Source organism: Anolis carolinensis, chromosome 1, assembly GCF_035594765.1.
Source record: "Anolis carolinensis isolate JA03-04 chromosome 1, rAnoCar3.1.pri, whole genome shotgun sequence".
NCBI lineage: Eukaryota > Metazoa > Chordata > Lepidosauria > Squamata > Dactyloidae > Anolis > Anolis carolinensis.
Window position 1 is genome coordinate 227,138 of NC_085841.1, and position 23,867 is coordinate 251,004.

The following is a 23,867-nucleotide window of genomic DNA, read 5'->3' on the forward strand; positions in this document are numbered from 1 at the left end:
CTGAAAACATTGACTAGAAAAATGGCTTGGATAATCCAGAGGCTTGGATAAGTGAGGCTTGGATAAGTGAGACTTTACTGTATTGTGATTTTGTGATACGAAATCCAGCATATCTATCTTGTTTGCTGTGTCATAAAATAATAATAATAATAATAATAATAATAATAATAATAATAATAATTTGGACAGAAAAACAAGAAAACTCATGACCATTCATCATTCACTGCACCCTCTCAGTGATGTTGACCGGCTCTATCTGCCTCGAAAACCACAAGTCAAACACTTCCCAAGTTCTAAGACTGTGTGATGTATTTTCGGATGATGCACGCAGATCCCAGTTGGTGGCCTTTTGCAGTTGGCAGATCGTGATTTTGTCAATGTCTATTGTTTCCAAATGCCGGCTGAGATCTTTTGGCACGGCACCCAGTATGCCCATCACCACCGGGACCACCTGCACTGGTTTCTGCCAGAGTCTTTGAAGTTCCATCTTGAGGTCCTGATAGCGGCTGAGTTTTTCCTGTTGTTTTTTGTCAATGCGACTGTCACCTGGGATGGCAACATCAATGGTCCAAACCTTTTTCTTTTCCACAACTGTGATGTCTGGTGTGTAGTGTTCCAGAACTTTGTCAGTCTGGATTCGGAAGTCCCACTGTATCTTTGCGTGTTCGTTTTCCCATACTTTTGCAGGTTTGTGATCCCACCAGTTCTTTGCTGCTGGGAGGTGGTACTTGAGGCATAAGTTCCAATGAATCATTTGGGCCACATAGCTGTGCCTCTGATTGTAGTCTGTCTGTGCAATTTTCTTACAGCAGCTGAGGAGATGATCCATGGTTTCGTCGGTTTCCTTGCACAGTCTGCATTTTGGGTCATCAGCTGATTTTTCGATCTTGGCCTGAATTGCCTTTGTTCTGATGTCTTGCTCCTGGGCTGCAAGGATCAGGCCTTCTGTCTCCTTCTTCAGGGTCCCATTCGTGAGCCAGACCCAGGTCTTCTCTTTATCAGCTTTTCCTTCAATTTTGTCAAGGAACTTTCCATCCAATGTTTTGTTGTGCCAGCTGTCAGCTCTAGTTTGTAGTGCGGTTTTCTTGTACTGGTGTTTTGTCTGCTGTGCTTTGAGGAGTTTCTGATTTTTGACTTCAATCAAAGCAGGTTCTTCACTTTGCTTTCCATCTTCTGCCAGGGCATGTTCTTCTTCCTTGACTGCTTGTTTTACTTGTAAGAGTCCTCTGCCCCCTGATCTTCTAGGCAGATATAGCCGGTCAACATCACTGCGAGGGTGCAGGGAGTGATGAATGGTCATGAGTTTTCTTGTTTTTCTGTCCAAATTGTCCAGTTCCATCTGTGTCCAGTTTATGATGCCAGCAGTATATCTTATGACAGGTATGGCCCAGGTGTTTATGGCCTTGATGGTGTTGCCTCCATTGAACTTGCTTTTGTGAATTTTTCTGACCATTTGTGTGTATTCTTTGCTGACCACAGTCTTCACATGTTCATGCTTGATGTTGTCCAGCTGTAATATGCCCAGATATTTATAGGCCTCTGGCTGGTGACACTTTATTGTTTGGCCATTGGGCATATTGATGCCCTCACTTTCAATGATTTTTCCCTTCTTCAATGCCACTGTCGAACATTTGTCCAAACCAAACTCCATGCTGATATCAGTGCTAAAAATTTGGACAGTGTTGGTCAGAGACTGGATTTCAGTTTGCGTTTTCCCAGATAGCTTCAGGTCATCTATGGTACATCAAATGTGAAATTTTGTGAGAATTCGTAGATGTTTGAAACACAACAAGGTGAGTCCACAGCAGACACTCTGCTGGCTGTTGAATTGGATCACACGTCGGATGTGCCATGCTCCTAGGGCAACAACGCACTGACCCTGACCCCCACTAAAATGTCTTTCTTTCTTTCTTTTTTTCTTTCTTTCTTTCTTTCTTTCTTTCTTTCTTTCTTTCTTTCTTTCTTTCTTTCTTTCTTTCTTTCTTTCTTTCTTTCCTCCCTCAGCCCCCGACCAGGAGCACGTCCCGAACGCCATCTGGGTTGTGGTGGGCCTCCTCAACTTCATGGCTTACACACTTGGTGAGTTGAAAATATAGTTGGTGCAAAACCTATGTCTTAAACGAGCATTCTGTTCAATTCGAGAATATAGGACCCATTCTTCTTTTATCCCTACTACTCTTTTATTAAGAGTCTTAAGCACAACATGTATGACATGAAAACATTGTGTTTTAAGGTACAGTCAATACAAGGAGTGACCACTGCATGATGCTGAAATGGAGAACGTATGCCTTATGTCACATGAAAGGAGCCCCCGGTGGTGCAGTGGGTTAAACCCTTGTGCCGGAAGGACTGCTGACCTGAAAGTTGGGTTGCTGACCTAAAAGTTGCTGGTTCAAATCCAGAGTACAGATGAGCTCCCTCTGTCAGCTCCAGCTCCATACAGGGACATGAGAGAAGCCTCCCACAAGGACGGTAAAAACATCAAAACATCTGGGTCCCCTGGGCAACATCCTTGCAGACAGCCAGAGATGTTTTTTTTTCACTGCCTGGCTTTTATGGATGGGATGGGAGCATCTCACGTCTTAACAGAGATTGTAAGTCATTGATCAAGTGCAAGGTTTTCGTCATCCGATGTAAGCAGCGAGAGGTTAGGATTAACCAGCTGCCTGAATTTAAGACGCAACGGAAGACCCATCTCTTTGGGCAGCCAGTATTAGCCTGCGGATTTTAATCAGCATTTAATCAGTGGATTTAAACTCTGTGTATTGCATTGCGTGTGTTTTAATAGTGCTTTATCTTTTATCTTAACTATATTGTAACCCACCCCAAATTGCAAGGAGAGCCGGGTAATATGTTGCCAAAAGTGTTGTCGAAGGCTTTCATGGCTGGGATCACAGTGTTGTTGTATGTCTTTCGGGCTGTCTGGCCATGTTCCAGAAGTATTCTCTCCTGACGTTTCGCCCACATCTATGGCAGGCAAGTGTGAATGTTGCCAACTGGCCAGCTTGATTTACATTGAATGGCCTTGCAGAGCAATTCCAAACACGAAATAATCAGGGCCAGCTAACACCTTCGAACAAAGGATTCCCCCAGGCAGAAATCAGCCAGGCTTTGAAGCTGCAAGGCTTTTCGGTGCTAATCAAGGTGGCCTATTGCAACATTTACACTTGCCTTAAGCAGACAAGAGTTCTTTCTTTTTCCCACCCTGGACATGGAGAGAATACTTCTGGAACATGGCCATACAGCCCGAAAAACATACAACAATCCTGTTGCCAAAAGCTTTCGTGGATGGGATCACTGGGTTGTTGTGGGGTTTCCAGGCAGTATTGTCCATGTTCCAGAAGCATTCTCTCCTGATGTTTCGCCCACATCTATGGCAGGATTCCTCAGAGGTTGTGAGGTCTGTTGGAAACTAGGCAAGTGGGTTTTTGTATATCTGTGGAATAATGTCCAGGGTGGAAGAAAGAAAGAACTCTTGTCTGCTTGAGGCAAGTGTAAATGTTGCAATAGGCCACCTTGATTAGCACTGAAAAGCCTTGCAGCTTTAAAGCCGGGCTGATTTCTGCCTGGGGGAATCCTTTGTTCTGAGGTGTTAGCTAGCCCTGATTATTTCATGTTTGGAATTGCTCTGCAAGGCCATTCAATGCAAATCAAGCTGGCCAGTTGGCAACATTCACACTTGCCTCAAGCCGACAAGAGTTTTTCCTTTCTCCCACCCTGGACATTATTCCACAGATCTATAAACCCCACTTGCCTAGTGGGTGAAATGTCAGGAGAGAATGCTCCCGGAACATGGCCAGACAGCCAGCATGGCCAGACAGCAACCCAATACATTTATTATCCTATTATAATAATATATTTTTATTTTTCGTGTCAGGAGCAACTGGAGTTGCTTCTGGAGTGAGAGAATTGGCCGTCTGCAAGGACGTTGCCCAGGGGACATTGCCCGGATGTTTTGATGTTTTACCATCCTTGTGGGAGGCTTCTCTCATGTCCCCACATGGAGCTGGAGCTGGTAGAGGGAGCTCATCCACGCTCTCCCCGGGTGGGATTCGAACCTGGCAGCCTTCAGGTCAGCAGCCCAACCTTCAAGTCATAAGGCTTTTATCCCCTAGGCCACCGGAGGCTCCATAATATATCATAATATTGCATGAGTGTTTCATGTGTTGTAATATTGCTTTATCTCTTGTCTTAACAATGTTGTATTCCATGGGGAGTGCCGGGTAATACATTTATTATGTTGTTATAATAATATATTGTTATAATGATGATAATAATAATAATAGGGTTCCATGTGGGGCCAGTTTCCTCAGTGGGTTGTTCTTGTAGGAACATTGCCTGCACTAAAGCCTTTTGAGAAGGCGGCAGAAGTGACCCCTCCATGCAGGCAGGTAGCAAAAGGACCTTGAGTTGCATCGGTCCAGGAGACAGAGGAGGAAGCCAGGGTGGCTGACCGGTGCCCTGAGTGACCGCTCCCCTCTCCGGCCCCTTTGCAGACGGAGTGGACGGGAAGCAGGCCCGCCGGACGCAGTCCTCCACGCCGCTGGGGGAGCTCTTTGACCACGGCCTGGACAGCTGGGCTTGCATGTTCTTCGTGGTGACCGTCTACTCCACCTTCGGCCGGGGCCCCAACGGGGTGAGCGTCTTCGTCCTCTACCTCCTCCTCTGGGTGGTCCTCTTCTCCTTCATCCTCTCCCACTGGGAGAAGTACAACACCGGCATCCTCTTCCTGCCCTGGGGATACGACATCAGCCAGGTGGTAAGTCACGCTCCTCAGACACTTGTTCCGCTGACCTTCTTTTCAACACATTGGGTGCTCTTCAGAAGGATGAAATGGGTTAAGAGCCTTGGCTTTGCAGGGTCCGTATGGTCCTCATTGCACAATCTCAAGAGGGGACACGAGAGCCACGTTTGAACATTTGAAAGGAGGTCACATTGAGGAGAAGGAGCAAGCTTGTCTTCTGCTGTTCCATAGATCAGGGCTGGACCTTCACTGCCATATAATGCAGTTTCGGAATTCAGATTCACTGTGTTGAGCTGGATTATATAGTAGCAGTGTAACCTAGGTCACAGTGGAGTTATACAGGCAGTCCCCAAGTGGCGACCAAGATAGGTTGTGTAGGTTTGTTCTTAAGTTGAATTGGTAAGTTGGAACAGGGACATTTCTTAAGTACACTCCAGCTAATGATGTGCGCAATTTTTTTTCCCTTCGTTTCCTTCGCGCTATCATTTCATTTCGACCGTTCATCTACACAAAACGAATGATGACATTTTCGTAGGAAATGAGAGGCAACCATTACAAATTATCTGTACCAATGGGTGTTAATGATAATTTTAATATAAATAACGATAGTTACTTTGGTACACTAAGCTGAGTCTCAGAGAGGAGTGCCTCCCAATTACATCCAATGTGTATCAATAGGTCTTGATGATGATGATGATGATGATGATAATAATAATAATAATAATAATATGATGATGATGATACTAATAATAATATTAATATTAAGAACAGCAGTTATTCTGGCACCCTAAGCTGAGCCTGAGAGAGCAGCGCCTCCCCATTACATCGGATGTGTATCGATGGGTCTTGATGATAATATTTATATTAATATTAAGAACAGCAGTTATTCTTGCACCCTAAGCTGAGCCTGAGAGAGCAGTGCCTCCCCATTACATCGGATGTGTATCGATGGGTCTTGATGATAATATTTATATTAATATTAAGAACAGCAGTTATTCTGGCACCCTAAGCTGAGCCTGAGAGAGCAGCGCCTCCCCATTACATCGGATGTGTATCGATGGGTCTTGATGATAATATTTATATTAATATTAAGAACAGCAGTTATTCTTGCACCCTAAGCTGAGCCTGAGAGAGCAGCGCCTCCCCATTACATCGGATGTGTATCGATGGGTCTTGATGATAATATTTATATTAATATTAAGAACAGCAGTTATTCTGGCACCCTAAGCTGAGTCTGGGAGAGCAGTGTCTCCCAATTACATCCAATGTGTATCAATGGGTCTTGATGATAATAATAATAATAACAACAACAACACTGGGAAAGACCAAAACGTTTTAAAAGTTGTTGGGCTAAAAGGGGTCAAAATGGCGATTTTCACCCTCTAGCCCAAAAATCGAACTGGAGGGGTGAGCCTCGGAAGCCCTCCCATTGCAGCCAGTGGTCTGAAAAAAATCATTTTTTCGTAAGCCAAATGAAAATTTGTGTCCTATAGGCGGCCCCTTTTCGTTAGTGGGACACAAATACGAAAATGAGACGACACGAATGAAATGACACAAAACGAACAGCAATTCTATACGAATGCACACACACACACACACACACACACACACACATACATACATAATATATTGAAACGTGACATGGCTGAAGCATGGCTCACAATGAGAGACACAACCAATAGGAACAGGTAGAGAACAAGAAGCAACCTTCTCAAGTCTACACTGGCTGTTTGTTATGTATATAATTCAAATTGCATACTGTATTTTATATGTGTATATTGGTATGCAGTTGTTGTGGGAGGGGCTGCAGGCCATGGGATCAGATCTGGGCTTGTTCAGGACTCAAGACTCCACTTTAGAAACAGTCTTGCTTCACATTTCAGTAGGAACTGTATGCTTTAGACTCCATTGGACTTTCAGACTAGACAGAGATTCTATTAGACAGATGCTTTGGACTATGGACTGTTGAGATTATAACTAGGATTCCCTGTGTTATATGCACAGAAAAACTACTTCAAATCCTACCTGTAACTGGACTGATAAGCAATGTACCTGTATGCTGAATACACAAAGTTAGTGAGTAAACCAAGTATGTTACTTTTGAAGCAGTCTGCTTATGTTTTGTCTCTTGAGAGCACGATTTAAAGGCAAATATATTTTAGGGGAGAGTAGATGTTTTTGAGGAACTAAAACGAACACTTAGAAAACTCTGCTATATATATTTACTAGCTGTGCCCAGCCACGCGTTGCTGTGGCTTAGTCTGGTGGTGTTGGTCAGTCTACATTAGGTTGTATTTATGCTGTGACCTCCACCTTCTTTATACTCACATTAGTAGTAGTATTTGAAGTCTGTTACCTTCTTCAATTTTTGTGTTGATTGATAATTGCTTGAGATCCCCGTTGTCTTTGGTTTGTTGTTAGTTGTAATGTCTGATTCTGCTGAGTGTGGTTTATATTTTTATTGTGGTACAATAGTCTTTTTTTGTTTTGCCTGTGTAGCTGTTTATTATTATTGTTGTTGTAGTGGTCATGAAGGTTGGATAAGTTAGATGCTACTGTATTGTTTTTTGGAGGCCCAGTGTAGCACTGACTGGCCTCTCAGCCTCAGTGCCTGGCTGTTTCTTGCCTGTGATGGTGTTGATTCTTATTGTTGTTGTTGTTGTCATTGATATTATTGTAATTGTTTTTTTGGAGGCCAAGTGTGAATGTAGGGATTGGGGAGGTGGATGAGTTGTGTTGTCAAATTTTGTATTTGTTATCGTCACAATGCGTTGTTGTGAGTTTTGTGGGTCCAGATTGTGGTTTTGTGGTGTGGTTGTGTTGTTACAACTGAGAGGCAAGGCTTTTGTGTTGTGTTGCCAAGTTTTGTATTTCTGGGGCGTTTAGTTGTATTGTTATAGTCATGATGCGTTGTTGTGAGTTTTGTGGGTCTGGATTGTGGTTTTGTGGTGTGGTTGTGTTGTTGTAACCTGGAGGCAAGCCTTTTGCATTGTGTTGCCAAATTTCGTATTTCTGGGATGTTTAGTTTTGTTGTTATAGTCACTGCGCAAACAACTTTATCATTTTATATATATAGATATGTGTTTGTGCATTGCCATATCTTTGTCCCTAACAGTTCAAAGATGTATCTAGGTACATCAGTTCAACAGCTGAGAAACCTGATTGCCTTGCACGAATGCCATTTTCTCAAAAAAGGTTATGACTCTAATGGGTCATGCTTTTGCAAAGAGGTTATGGCATCATTTTCCCACAAGGTTGTGAATCTAACAAGGTCATAAAATCATAAAATCTCCAAAAGGTTAGGTTAGATGTTTGTAACTCAGGGACTGCCTGTATTGTATAAATGTCGCAAATGTCGCAAATATTTGAAACTCCAAGGAAAGAGGTTCCACCTACACATGAGAAGGAACCTCCTGATGATGAGAGCTGTTTAATAGTCGAATACCCTGCTGCCTGGAGTCCAGCGGAGTCTTTTTCCTTCTCTGGAGGATACTAAGCAGAGGCTGCATGGCCATCTGTCAGGAGGGCTTAGATGGTGTCTTCTTGCCTGGCAGAAGTGGGTAGATGCCAGCTGCAATAGTTCATTGCCGGCCGGAAGGTGGCAAGTTTGAAGCCCGAGTCAGATTGAGCACCTGACCGTTTAATAGCCTATCTTACTGTCCACCTAAACAGTTGAAAACAGCTGCAGTTGTGAGTAGATAATAATAACAACAACAACGACAACGTGTTGTCGAAGGCTTTCATGGCCGGGATCACAGGGTTGTTGTATGTCTTTCGGGCTGTGTGGCCATGTTCCAGAAGCATTCTCTCCTGACGTTTCGCCCACATCTATGGCAGGCATCCTCTGAGGATGCCTGCCATAGATGTGGGCGAAACGTCAGGAGAGAATGCTTCTGGAACATGGCCACACAGCCCGAAAGACATACAACAACCCAACAACGACAACAACTTTATTTTTATACCCCGCCTCCATCTCCCTGAAGGGACTCGGGGCGACTTACATGGGGCCAAGCCCAAAAAATTACAGTCAACGAAAAATAAAAACACATCAAAATAAAATACAGTTATACATGTTAGCCATAATGAGATAGATAAATTAGGGACTACTTAAGCATGGAGGTTGATTTAGTTTACCACACCATAAAACTGCTGGCGATCAAAGAGCAAGGAGGAAATACTATGATCAAAAAAGACTTAGTGTCATAGTTGATGAAGCAACAGCTCCCCCTCTGGCCGGAATCGAGCATAACCTCCAAAAGCCAGAAGTTGGAAGAATGTTGAATTACGTCTGTCTGTATGTATTGTATGTCTATAAATTGCATTGAATGTTTGCCATGTATATGTGCATTGTGACCTGCCCTGAGTCACCTTCGGGGTGAGAAGGAAGGGCAGAATATCACTACTGTAAATAACTAAATAAATAGCTCATCCCTCCCTTTACTTCCCCAGACCATCACCATCGTCTACATCGTGACCTCCATCGTGGGGGTGGAGGCCTGGTACAACCCCTTCCTGTTCAACTTCTTCTACCGAGACCTCTTTGTCGCCATGATCGTCGGTAAGTAATGCATTTGAATCTGCATTTAATCAGTAGAGTTTCACTTGTATTTTAACTCTCTTTATCTTGTGGTATATCTGTTGACAGTGTCTTATATCTTGTTTTAATGATGTTGTATCCCGCTTCCAGTCGCAGGGCGAGGCGGGTAAAATAATAATAATAATAATAATAATAAGTTCTGGAACACAACACACCAGACATCACAGTTGTGGAAAAGAAAAAGGTTTGGATCATTGATGTCGCCATCCCAGGTGACAGTCGCATTGACGAAAAACAACAGGAAAAACTCAGCCGCTCTCAGGACCTCAAGATTGAACTTCAAAGACTCTGGCAGAAACCAGTGCAGGTGGTCCCGGTGGTGATCGGCACACTGGGTGCCGTGCCAAAAGATCTCAGCCGGCATTTGGAAACAATAGACATTGACAAAATCACGATCTGCCAACTGCAAAAGGCCACCCGGCTGGGATCTGCAGCATCATCCGAAAATACATCACACAGTCCTAGACACTTGGGAAGTGTTCGACTTGTGATTTTGTGATACGAAATCCAGCATGTCTATCTTGTTTGCTGTGTCATAATAAAATAATAATAATAATAATAATAATAATAATAATAATAATAATAATAATAATAGACAGAAAAACAAGAAAACTCATGACCATTCATCATTCACTGCACCCTGGCAGTGATGTTGACCGGCTATATCTGCCTAGAAGATCAGGGGGCAGAGGACTCTTACAAGTAAAGCAAGCAGTCAAAGAAGAAGAACATGCCCTGGCAGAATATGTCAAGCAAAGTGAAGAACCTGCTTTGATTGAAGTCAAAAATCAGAAACTCCTCAAAACACAGCAGACAAAAAACCAGTACAAGAAAACCGCACTACAAACTAGAGCTGACAGCTGGCACAACAAAACACTGCATGGAAAGTTCCTTGACAAAATTGAAGGAAAAGCTGATAAGGAGAAGACCTGGCTCTGGCTCACGAATGGGACCCTGAAGAAGGAGACAGAAGGCCTAATCCTTGCAGCCCAGGAGCAAGACATCAGGACAAAGGCCATTAATAATAATAATAATAATAATAATAATAATAATAATAATAATAATAATAGAAGACCTGGGTCTGGCTCACGAATGGGACCCTGAAGAAGGAGACAGAAGGCCTGATCCTTGCAGCCCAGGAGCAAGACATCAGAACAAATGCAATTAAGGCCAAGATCGAAAAATCAGCTGATGACCCAAAATGCAGACTGTGCAAGGAAGCTGACGAAACCATGGATCATCTCCTCAGCTGCTGTAAGAAAATCGCACAGACAGACTACAAACAGAGGCACAACTGTGTGGCCCAAATGATTCATTGGAACTTATGCCTCAAGTACCACCTCCCAGCGGTAAAGAACTGGTGGGATCACAAACCTGCAAAAGTATTGGAAAATGAGCATGCAAAGATACTGTGGGACTTCCGAATTCAAACTGACAAAGTTCTGGAACACAACACACCAGACATCACAGTTGTGGAAAAGAACAAGGTTTGGATCATTGATGTTGCCATCCCAGGTGACAGTCGCATAGATGAAAAACAACAGGAAAAACTCAGCCGCTATCAGGACCTCAAGATTGAACTGCAAAGACTCTGGCAGAAACCAGTGCAGGTGGTCCCGGTGGTGATGGGCACATTGGGTGCCGTGCCAAAAGATCTCAGCCGGCATTTGGAAACAATAGACATTGACAAAATCACCATCTGCCAACTGCAAAAGGCCACCCTACTGGGATCTGCACACATCATCAGAAAATACATCACACAGTCCTAGACACTTGGGAAGTGTTCGACTTGTGGTTTTGCGAAACGAAATCCAGCATATCTATCTTGTTTGCTGTGCCATACAACGTCGTTGTGTTGATAGTAATAATAATATAATAATGGGATGCCTTGGCAGTGCTTTTGGGCCCATCTTAAGCCTAACCTGAGCCCAATGGCTTAGGTGTGTATGAGATGTAAGGAAGGCTTCTGGTACCACATATTTCAGATAAGGGACGCCTAAGCTTTATATAATATCCCACTTTACTGCAAGTGAAAGCATTTGTGCTATATCTTATCCTTTGGAAGATGTTTTTGGGGCAGTCTTTGAGCAAAAAATGAGGTTAGATATATATTTATATTTATCATATCAGAAACAAACTGAGGGTACAGTTGTAATGTATTTATATTTAAAAACACAAAGATAAAAACCGGGCATTATACTAAATGTCCTTTGACCAGTAGCTGGACACTTGTGCCTCTGGTGTTACTATTAGAAGGTCCTCCATTGTACATGTGGCAGGGCTCAGGCTGCATTATAGTCAGTGGTCTGTGATTTGCTCTTCTCCACACTAACATGTCATGGACTCTACTTTGTGGCCCCATTTCTTAAGATTGGCTCTGTATCTTGTGCCAGAGCACAGTCTGTTCAGCACTTTCCGAAGTCACTCTGTCTTAACCAGGAGAGAGTTTCTCATCCGGTCTCAGCCATGGATTGAGGTTCTGGGTTTTAGCCTGCCACTTTTGGACTCTCGCTTGCTGAGGTGTTCCTGCGAGTATCTTTGTGGATCTTAGGAAGCAGTTTCTTGACTTAAGGCATTGGCATGCTGGCTGATATCCGAACAGGGGATGGGCGGGAGATGTCACGGCCTTAGTCCCTTCATTATTGGCTGCTACTTCCCAATGTCAGGTGGTGCAATACTGGATAAACAATATAATTTCTTCAGCGGTGTAGGGCATAGGCATCCTGTGATAATGTGGATGTCATTAAGAGTCACATCCACTGTTTTAACATGGTGAGATGTGTTCCACATGGGCATGTGTATTCAGCAGCAGAGCAGCAAAGTGCAAGGGGAGATGTCTTCACTGTGTCTTGGTTGTGATCCCCAGGTTGTGCCAGTCTGCTTTCAAATGATATTATTTCTAGTGAGGTTCGATAATAACTCTCATGCATCTTCTTTTCCCTTTTTGATGAAGCATTCTGTTTTAAAGGGCGTCCTGAAAAATAGAGCTAAGTTGCTCCTGGCCATCACATGGGAGCCATTGAGATTGCGCTTAGCCATGTTTGCATAAAATAGCATCACCGAAGGGAGCTGTTTTCGGGGAGCACAATACTAAGGGTTCATCTGCACTGCAGAATCAGTGCATCAAGTGGGGACTGCACCATTTGGCAGAGAAGCCTTTTCAAGCTGCAGCATGGCACGGAGCTCTGGCGCTTGAAATAATAGTCAACAATAATTGTATTTCGTACCCACCTGTCCTCGTGGCTCAAGGTGGGTTGCAGCTTAGAAAAAAACATACAACCCTGAACATTATATAGAATACACATATTGCAATGCATTTCTACATAAGGCATATAATAAAATACACCGAGCAAAGATTAAAATATCACGAACACGATGCAGGCGGCCGCCTTTCTTGCAGGAACATGGGACTTGCAGTGGGTTGACATCTCCCTCTTTGTCTCCTCCTTTTTCTGCAGGCTGCGGACTGACCGTGACCGTCCCCATGAGCCTCTTGAATTATTACAAGTAAGTCCTCTCTGAGCATTAATTTATATATTTGTATATTTGTTCTATGTGTATTTGAATAGTGTTTGTGGGTTGCTGTGAGTTTTCTGGACTGTCTGGCCATGTTCCAGAAGCATTCTCTCCTGACATTTCGTCCACATCTATGTCAGGCTTCCGCAGAGGTTGTGAGGTGTGTTGGAAACTAGGCAAGCGGGGTTTATATATATCTGTGGAATCATGTCCAGAGTGGGAGAAAGAGCTCCTGTCTGCCTCAGGCAGCCAGGCTTTGAAGCTACAAGGTCATTCAATGCTAATCAAGGTGGCCAATTGCAACATTCACACTTGTCTCAGGCACCCTGAAAATTCTACAGATATATAAACACCACTTGCATAAGTGTCATAGACCAAGGGCTCCCCCTTGCTCCACTGTTTGTCGCGGGATGGCTTCATGAAGTGATTTATAGTTTCCAAACCACAACCTCCCTGAACCCCTGCGCTCCGGATACCAAGTGTCCCAGAAGCAAGCAAAATATAGCAGAGTCCATTCACAGCAAAAACACACTTAAGTCTGTCTATCAGCAGAGTCCCACTGCCAGCATCTGACCTCAGTAAACTCACAGATACATGTTTCATCCAAAATATTCGGAGGCTTTAATCTTCACCGTTGCAATATATACAAATGTACAAACAGGATACACTTTCCTTGTTCTTACAAACAATCGGCCATCAGATAGTCACATACAGCATAGGCAGATACTCTCACCGGGTCACACAGGAGAGAGAAAGATGGATTCTCTCATTCCCTTTTTATAGCCACTTGCTGACAGGTCATCAGTAAGCGGCACTGGCTGTGTCGCACCTCAGGTTAGCTTCTTGCTAAATACACCATGCTGCACACAGGTTGAAGTCTTTTGTAGTTTATTAGGAAATAGGAAATAAATAGTCCTTAAAAAGCAAAAGTAAAGTTCCAAAAGATTGTTGCAAAACAAAGGCTATAAAGAATAATCCAATAAAACATTAGGCATAAGACAAGGTTCCATTAATGCATGACAAAGTCCCATAAACATGAACACACAAAGGCTACAAGATAATCTAGGAAAGCAAGAGCTTGCTTCTTGACTCGAACCAGAAGTTGCTTTGACAAAGGTTTCCCTCTCAGCACACTCTTTTAATACCCCTTGCATAGCATGAAGGCATTTCTTTGGCCTCTGACCTCCCTCTTGTTTGCTATTCTAACATTTCTGCGAACCCTGAATTCCAAACGGCCAGCTCGATCCAAAGATTCCGTAACGTCAATGCCAGACAGCTCGTTAGCGTTAGCGTCTGTCTGTATGCTATCAGACTGGGAGCTGTCCTCCCTTCTTGAGTCAATTTGCACCTGGCTAGCTTCAGTATCATCAACCTCATTCCCTGCCGTGGGAAAACCTCCCTGTTCCTCCTCTTCCACAGCAGGAACACTCTGAACCTGACTCCCATAATTCCCATCAGAGTCATCTTGAATCTGAATCCCATCATCTTCAACATAATAATAATAATAATAATAATAATAATAATAATAATAATAATACCGTTTCCCCGAAAATAAGACAGTGTCTTATATTAATTTTTGCTCCCAAAGTTGCGCTAGATCTTATTTTCAGGGGATGTCTTATTTTTCCATGAAGACAAATTTACATTTATTGTTGAACAAAAAAGGAACATTTATTATATACTGTACATTAGTTGTCATCACAAACCAGCATAACCAGAATCCTATCAATAATTTCTTGTTACTACCACTATTTCCATGTACAGCAATCTATGATACATATATTTACCGATCCCGCATGCTCTGGTGTTCTGTTCATTGGGCATACTTCCAAACAATAACTTTACTAGGTCTTACTTTCGGGGGAGGCCTTATATTTAGCAATTCAGCAAAACTTATACTAGGTCTTATTTTATGAGGATGTCTTATTTTCAGGGAAACAGGGTAATAATAATAATAATAATAATAATAATAATAATAATAATAATAAACTTTATTTATACCCCGCCACCATCTCCCCAACGGGGACTCGGGGCGGCTTACATGGGGCCATGCCCAGAACAATACAATATAACAAAATATAATAGAACAACAAATCATAACACATTAAACAACACAATAAAAGAAAATATACACTACATTAAACAAGATCAAAAGAACAATAAAACCAAGGGCGGGCCACATGAACACTAGGTTAAAACTCGGGGTGAGAAAGGAAGTAGGAGTAAAAACCATAATCCCCAACAAAGTCACTCTGAGGCTCCAGCTGAGTCACAACAGGCCGATGCAATCTTTTTGCAATATCCCTCATGCGGTTCTGACTCGGCCATTACCACGTTCCCTTAGGTATTGCATCATGACGTTCACAATCATTATCCAGGTGCTATCAATATTCCACATGTTCATCAAGCAGTGTTTTTATATGACTGCAATTGCTGTGCCCCCCTCGCAGGGCCTACAAGAGCAAGACGCTGAAGCACCGCTCCGCCTACGAGGCCCTGCTGCCCTTCCTCTCCCCGGTGCTGCTCTTCGCCTTGTGCTCCGCCTGGATCTTCTGGTCGCCCACCGACATCCTGGAAGCCCACCCGCGCCTCTTCTACTTCATGGTCGGCACCGCCTTCGCCAACATCTCGGTGAGTGCAACATCCCTGCTTCTGCAGCCTCAGGGCCTCACTGACCGGTCATGGGGCAGACTGGTCAGTCTCCCTCCAGCCACACACCCCTGGGGGCCAGGGAGGAGCTGGGACACACCTGCAGAGGGTAGGATTCTGTGGCCAGCCTCTAGCAGAAGCATGCCATACAGTTGCACTGGAGGTACTAGGAAATGCATAGAGAGGATGTATTTGATGAGACACCAGTGAATGACGCCATAGGCACTGGTCCCATGGAAAATATACTCCACGATATAGGTTCAAAACATAGAACACAATATGTATAATAGAGCATCATATACATAATAATGTTAACAATATTACAAACAATAGTCCAATCCCCTTCTGCTATGCAGGAAAAGCACAATGAAAGCCTCCATTACCTTCCCAATTTCGGCACATGTTGCACTTTGCCTGGGTTCTATGAATTAGTCTCCAGTGTTAATATTGTATGTTTTATGTTGATTTTAACGATTGTTTTTACTGTAATTGATGTTTTTATTGGATAACTGTTTTATTGCTGTGTTTTGATATTAGATTGTTTTATCGGGCAAGGCCCCATGTAAGCCTACCCGAGTCCCTTCGGGGAAATGGGGCGGGGTATAAAAAAAAAGTTGTTGTTGTTGTTATTATTATTATTATTATTATTATTATTATTATTATTATTATTATTATTATACAGTTGGCCATCCAGCCTCTGCTCACCAACAACAACAACAATAATAATGCTAACTAATAATAATAGAATCCTAGAGTTGGGACCCCCAAAGGTCATCCAGTCCAATCCTCTGCCATGCAGGAAAAGCACAAAGCACAAAACAGATGGCCATCCAGCCTCTGCTCAATAATAATAATAATAATAATAATAATAATAATAATAATAATAATAATAATAATAATTTCTGCTCAATAATAATAATAATAATGAGTTCTGGAACACAACACACCAGACATCACAGTTGTGGAAAAGAAAAAGGTTTGGATCATTGATGTTGCCATCCCAGGTGACAGTTGCATTGATGAAAAACAACAGGAAAAACTCAGCCGCTCTCAGGACCTCAAGATTGAACTTCAAAGACTCTGGCAGAAACCAGTGCAGGTGGTCCCGGTGGTAATCGGCACATTGGGTGCCGTGCCAAAAGATCTCAGCCGGCATTTGGAAACAACAGACATTGACAAAATTACGATCTGCCAACCGCAAAAGGCCACCCTACTGGGATCTGCGCGCATCATCCAAAAATACATCACACCGTCCTAGACACTTGGGAAGTGTTCGACTTGTGATTTTGTGATACAAAATCCAGCATGTCTATCTTGTTTGCTGTGTCATAATAAAATAATACTTTATTTTTATACCCTGCCTCCATCTCCCTGAAGGGACGGCTTACATGGGGCCAAGCCCAGATAAAACAATAAAGCATAAAGCATAAAGAAACATCAAAGTACAAACACAGTAATTAAAATCCAACATTCTAAAACAAAACAAAAGAAATATTAATCATGTTAAAAACAAAGATTGGGGATAAAGCTCCAGCGGAGACCCTTTTCTCCCATGTCACGCCCAGGCTACAGAGCACTAAGAACTGACACACAGAAGCCAAAACTATCTAATATCTTTATTAAGGATATATGTAAGAATAATAAAAACAAGTAAGAGACGTAGTCCAATATGAGACCTTTCAGGGAAGGTCAGATTTTGTCCAAAATTATATTGTCCAATATTTTATATTAGAGTCCAAAGTTGCAAATCCAAACCGAAACACACACTATTTGCAAGCAATAGAGTGGGGAAACGTCCAAATTCTCTCCAAAGTTCAAAGTAAGTCCACAGCAAGAACTAGAAATGAGGCTTGATACTAGGAACAAGGTCCAAGGCTGGAAACAAGGCAAGATAGTTCTTGAATACTTGGATAGACAAGGCAAGGCAAAGGAACTGGAGTTGCGGACTTTGCGAAGTCCACACTTGGCTGGAACCACGAAGTCACTCCCGAAGTTGATCTGTTGACTCCGCACGGAATCCTTCGTGTCGGGCACTTTTAACTCAGTTTCATTTCTCTGCAAAGCAGGTGTCCTGAGCTTCCTTTCCCAAGGGAAAGGAGAGCGAAACACATCTCCCTCCAGATGCGTTCCTCCCTAGAATTTCCCAGGGGAACATGGCTAATTAATGTCTTGTTTAGCTGCTAATCTCAAGCTTCTCCGAAACTGCTCTTTCTCACCCCGGCCCGCCGCATAGGACTGTTTCCTAGGAAAAGGAGGGGAGGCAGGGGAAAAGGCCTGTTCAAGGTCTTCCTTAATGGGCTCTCGGGTAGAATCATCAACAACAGGCATCTGGAAAGATTCCGGCTCTTGCTGAGCCGGCAAAAATCCCCTGTTGTCTTCCTCATCAGCCACGATGGCGCTGGGATCAGAACTCCAAGGCCCATGAGACATCACACCCCAGGATAATAGGGGAAATTATATTGTTTATTTAAGTTGTTATTTAACTGTTACAGAGTCTGTATTTTGATTTGTTCTACATTGTTACTACTGGCATTGAATGTTTTCCATTGTGTTTATTTTGCTGGAAGCTGCCTTGAGTCCCCTTGGAGAGATAGGGTGGGTTTTAAATAAAGTTTTATTTATTTATTTACAGAATTTATATTTCACCCTTCTCATCCCAAAGGGGACTTAGGACAGATCACAGAACAGACATATACAGCAAACATTCAATGTTGTTTATAGACAGACAAGACAGACAATTGTACATAGAAGGAAGTATATATAGGCTTTTTCCCATCCTCGGCATCTCAGAGGCTTGTGCTCAGTCTAGGAGAGGACAGACTAATAGGCAGATGAAGAGGCCAATGGCGGAAGGGCTTTTATCTACCAAGGATGTGGTTGACTTCCAATAGTCTTGGCATGGGAATTGCCTATATTGGGGGGCAGCGGAATGGGATGTTGCCACCTTCTCTCTCGAACGCCCCTCATAGTGTCTCTCCCATTGCCCCTTCCCATTAGTGCCGGCTGATTGTCTGCCAGATGAGCAGCACCCGCTGCCAGCCCCTCAACATCCTGCTGCTGCCCCTCGCGCTGGCCATCCTGGCGGTCGTCTCGGGGGTCCTGGCCCAGCAAGAGACCCTCCTCCTCTACCTGCTCACCTGCCTCATCACCGCGGCCCACATCCACTACGGCGTCAGTGTGGTAAGTAAGGGACACACACCCCAGTGAAGGGACATTCGAAATTTGTGGCAGAACCGGATTCAGCAGAAGCGCCCTGGGCCCATAACCCCTGGGAAGAATATTTGGTCCCTATAACAGAGCGCAGCATAGCCAGTGCTGTATATGAGTTTATGCTGGAAATGGGTGGGAAAATATGCAGGATACGCTCTGGTAAGGTTTAGAAAAGAGGGGGGGGGGAATCTAACTTTAACACGCCGCCCTGAGTCCCTCCGGGTGAGAAGGGCAGGATAGAAATATTTGAAATAAATTTGAAATAAATAAATTGTTGCAGGTAATATTTTTTTTAGAAAAGCATGACCTTTTAGAGATCACAACCTTTTAGAGAATGACATTTATAGCCTTTTTGAGATGAGCCGAAAACCTGTTTGAGTAGAATCTTCTCAAGTTGTATACAACCAAATGTAATTATGCAAGGGAATTAATAATAATAATAATACAGTAGAGTCTCACTTATCCAGTACTCGCTTATCCAATGTTCTGGATTATCCAACGCATTGTTATTTTGGTGCTAAATTTGTAAATACAGTAATTACTACATAGCATTACTGCGTACTGAACTACTTTTTCTGTCAAATTTGTTGTATAACATGATGTTTTGGTGCTTAATTTGTAAAATCATAACCTAATTTGATGTGTAATAGGCTTTTCCTTATTCCCTCCTTATTATCCAACATTTTGCCAGCCCGTTTATGTTGGATAAGTGAGACTCTGCTGTAATAATAATAACAACAACTTTATTCTTGTATCCTGCCTCCATCTCCCTGAAGGGACTCGGGGCGGCTTACACAGGAACTAGCCCAAAAACAAAAACATAGCATTACATACAACAGTATTTATTTATTTATTTATTTATTTACAGTATTTATATTCCGCCCTTCTTTCTCACCCCGAAGGGGACTCAGGGCGGATCACATTACACATATAGGCAAACATTCAGTGCCTTTTCAACATAGGACAAAGACAAACAACATAGCTCCGAGCAGGCCTCGAACTCATGACCTCCTGGTCAGAGTGATTCATTGCAGTTAATTGCAGCTAGCTTGCTCTCCCGCCTGCGCCACAGCCCGGTAATTTAAAACAATATAGCAAAGGTATAAACAACATAACATAACAGTTACTTTAAAAGCCTGAGCATCAATTGCTACATAGAGCAGAGGGTGACTAGTGCAAGAATTGGCTTCATTTGATAGACGGAATTACTTGTTGTCTCTGAACTGTTAGGAAACAGAGAATGTGGCAATGCATAAAAATAGCAGTTCTTCAGAAGTGTTTTTCAGTGCCCAAAAATATATATCTACTCTCCCATAAAACAACTTTTTTATATTATGCACTCAAGAGACAAAATGAAGTAGACTTTGGTAAAAATAACATGTTTGGTTTACTCACAGTCTTCATGTGTTCAGCATACACAAATACACAACTTATCAGCCACTTACAGATTTATTTATTTACCACATTTATACTCCACCCTTCTCACCCTGAGGGGGACTCAGAGAGGCTTTATACACAGTTACAGATATGTTTGAGGTATGTGTTGTCGAAGGCTTTCATGGCCAGAATCACGGGCTTGTTGTGTGTTTTCCGGGCTGTATGGCCATGTTCCAGAAGAATACTTCTGGAACATGGCCATATAGCCCGCACAACAACCATGTTTGAGATAGTTTCTATGTGCCATCCGGTCACAACATTTCTCTTATAATAAACAGCAGGCAAGTGTTTGTAAGTCTGCAATCTGAGCAGTCCCAAAGTTGAAAGAAGCCTGATGGAGCAAGGAAAGAAAGCTGCATACCAGAACATACATACAATAAGTAAGCAACAGGATTATAGATAAACAAAATTACAAGAGGAGGCTTGAAGAAGGTTGTAATTTCCAACATATTTCCTCGCATAATAGTCACACAACCATGTTTTGGGTGCCAACAAACCACATTTTTGTTTTTTTCACATCCTCTTTCATCCTCGTTCATCCTCTTTCTCCGAAGACAGAACAGTTTAAAAACTACAAAATAGAACTTGGATCTTCCCTCGTCCCTCCTTTCCCCAAAGAACTCCATTCCAAGTTTTGTAAACCACCTTAGTTCCACAGAAGAAGGAGAGAGGGGTGCAGCTGCAGAGACCACCATTTTATAGTTTTGAAACTGCCTTGCCTTCAGAGAAAGGAGGAAAGAAGGAAAAATTAGCCCCAAATGACCCTGCAGTTTACAAACAGAACTGGAGCTGTTTCCATTCAGGGTGGACCATCCCTCCTGCTCCTTCTCTTTGGGAGATAAGGCATTTTATTTAAAAACAACAACAAAATCATTTTCCTCACTTAATAGCCGCACCCCCCCTTTTTTTTTGATAAAAATGGTGAAAGTGTGACTGTTAAGTGAGGAAATATGATGCATTTCAGAAAACATTTCAGAAAAGTTAATATCCCTCATATATAAGAGTATATACACAAAAGAAAGTTCCCTAACTTTGGTAGAAGAGAGAGAGCAGAGGATGGATCAGGAGTCCTGTTTTTGGAGGAAGGATATTCGGTGTCAAGAGCAGAACAGAGTGCAGTGTGGCCACGGCAATGTATGACCTTATTGTAGGAAACAGGAAAGGAAATAGGCTCTGCTAAGGGTTTAAAACAGGTAAAAACTTACAGGTGATATATCTCAGATAAAAGAGTAGTCAAAAGAAAGAAGAGTCCCTAATGCTGGTTGTCATGTCTTGTGTGCAAGGTATCTTGAGGCAGAGAAAGGCCTCATAGTGCTCCCTCCTCAAATAAAAAGGCAAAAAGCACACCAAAGCGTTTTGGGAAGGATTAACAGATATAGGTAAGAAGCAAAACCACCTTGAGATATATAGATCTAGGAAATAGAGGTGCAAAACAGCCTGCACCACAGGGTCCCCTCTCATCATGAATCCTTTTTAAACAAAGATTATTTTTATTGCAATTTCCAGCATGAGGGAGTATATCACAACTTTTACAGAACAAGATTTAGACATACAGATTCTATATAACTACATTGGATTCACAAGTGACGAGGCTGTGTTCCATTGCAGATCTGCCACTCCCAAAATACATACACCACCTCTCTCCGTCCCAGTGGAGCAGACCATGGCCATGTCACACTTTTTGGAACGTTAGACAGTTGCTTATATAGCAATATTTCTTCTGATGTTGTCCCAATATTGTAAATTATTGACAGGTTGTTAGGCCAGCCTGAAACATGCTGGTTTCATCTCAGTTTCCTGGCAGATGTTGACTCTTCTTGATTGGTGTTGGCCTTGTGTTGACTTCCTTCTTAACATAAGGAATCTTGTTAACATTTCCTTAACTTAAAAGAGCCATTGTCTCTGATTAATGTAAACACGTTTTCCCCCAATAGTTCATCAAGTCAGCAATTTCAACAGTTAATCATTTGTCACAGTTCTTATCAGCAAATTTTAATTACAGTTCAGCAAGCAGGCAGTTAGTCATTGCAGGCCTTAATCTTGGAATTGTGTCTTCAGCCAAATTAGGCCCCTTCTACACACCTTTTACATATGTTAAACCACATATCATATTTTTATCATGACACTTTTTCCCCAATGGCTCTGTATACAAGTGTGGATGCGTCTTCACTTCCAACTCCTAGACCTCCTTCCCTCTTTCCCCAATGTCTCTGTGTACAAGTATGGATGTGTTTTGTCTCATAGTGCTTCACCCTCAAACAACAGATCAGTGAGGATCAACTGAGGCTTCATTCTCCCTTTTCCTTCCTTCCTTCCAGGTGAGCCAGCTGAGCCAGCACTTCCACATCCGGACCTTCTCCCTCCGGAAGCCCAGTTCGGACTGACTAGGCGTGGAGGAGGCCATGGCGGCCGGAGCCGAGGAGAAGGTCGCCCTGCGCTCGGCCGAGGAGTTGTAAATCCGGACGCCTGTCCTGTAAATATTCTTCGCCTTCACCACAGAACTGGATTTGGACCCACTCTGGACAGCCGTGGAGCAGAGGACGTGCCAGGCGCGGCGGCTTGTGGGGCATCCTCCCTCCACTCCCTCCTTCCTTCCTTCTTTCTTTATTATTGACACTGCAACCTTTTGGGCAGGAGGCCACGCCACTCGAGTGGACAGATTCCGGCGGGGCCGCTTCGTCCTCCAGTCCCACTCCTGCTGTGTGTTGTGCCATTGAAATATACCGTCCATAAAGACTCTGGGGCTGTGGGGTGGCCACAGTCCTGTGAAAGGGTTTGGGGTTTGGAGGAGGAAAGGGTGACCGCTCCACGTCCGAAATGGCAAGTCCATCCACGTCAGAGAAGAAGCAGGAGGAGCCTGGCATTTGGAAGGGGGTTGTGTTGGTGTCTTTGGGCAGAAGGGGCTTGAAGGAGGGATGCACTGACCGCTCCGCGTCCTGGCATTTGGGAAGGGCCCACATTGGGGCTCGGATGACCACCATCAGTGATGTGCGGGCTGCATTCTCCACCAACACGCAGCCATTTTCTGGACTGCCAGGCTGGAAGAAAGAGGAACCTCATGTCCAGAAGGGAGGCAGGATGACCATGACGGACGCATGTGCCGAGTCCTCCACGGAGAGCTTTCTGACATTCACCATCATCTTTTCCCTTGAACTCCAGAACTCGGACAGGACTCCAAAACCGTGGCATTGGCACAGCCAGACCCCTGAATGTGAACAGCCTCTGCTATGGTCAGCTCTTCCTCCTCCGGTGTGGCAGGACAGTGTGGTCAGTGTGGCCAAAGGGACCCATATGCCGTGCCAAGATGGATGTGGGAGGCGAACAGGAGGATGACCCTTCCGCAGACCCTTTGTCCGGCCGCTTGCGTGTCTCTCCATCCTTTCGGAGGGCTGACGGAGCTTTTCCGCGGCCTAAGAAGCCCCCCGAATTGGGTTTCCGTCAACGTCTTCCTGGCGTACACTCCACTTCCCTTTTCTCCCCTTTTCTTTTCCCATTGGTGAGGATGAGAGGTCCATTTCCCCTCCTCTTCTGTTGGCAGCCTTATTTGACGGAGAATATTTTGCTTCCCCTTTGTGTGTGTCCTTTGTGCGTGTATGAAGAGTGCGGCCTCAACCCAGGCGTCTTGGAAGGGCCGCACCCGGAAGAAACGGAGCACAGCAAAGATATTCCTATGGAATCGAAGGCAGGGCGGCGGGCTTTCGTTTTGGTGGGCGG

General features: G+C 43.5%; 1 protein-coding gene across 1 annotated transcript in view; it reads left to right on the forward strand.

Annotated features, from left to right (window-relative positions):
* Positions 1-22,744, forward strand: part of selenoi (selenoprotein I) — a 60,928-nt gene extending 38,184 nt beyond the window's left edge. Inside the window, exons 4-10 of the mRNA XM_062968901.1 lie at positions 2,005-2,079; positions 4,497-4,759; positions 9,194-9,302; positions 12,800-12,848; positions 15,308-15,488; positions 18,504-18,686; positions 22,472-22,744. Of these exons, the coding sequence (XP_062824971.1) occupies positions 2,005-2,079; positions 4,497-4,759; positions 9,194-9,302; positions 12,800-12,848; positions 15,308-15,488; positions 18,504-18,686; positions 22,472-22,609 (998 nt within the window). The 3' untranslated portion in view covers positions 22,610-22,744. The remainder of the gene's footprint in view (positions 1-2,004; positions 2,080-4,496; positions 4,760-9,193; positions 9,303-12,799; positions 12,849-15,307; positions 15,489-18,503; positions 18,687-22,471) is intronic.
* Positions 22,745-23,867: the final 1,123 nt, after the last annotated feature.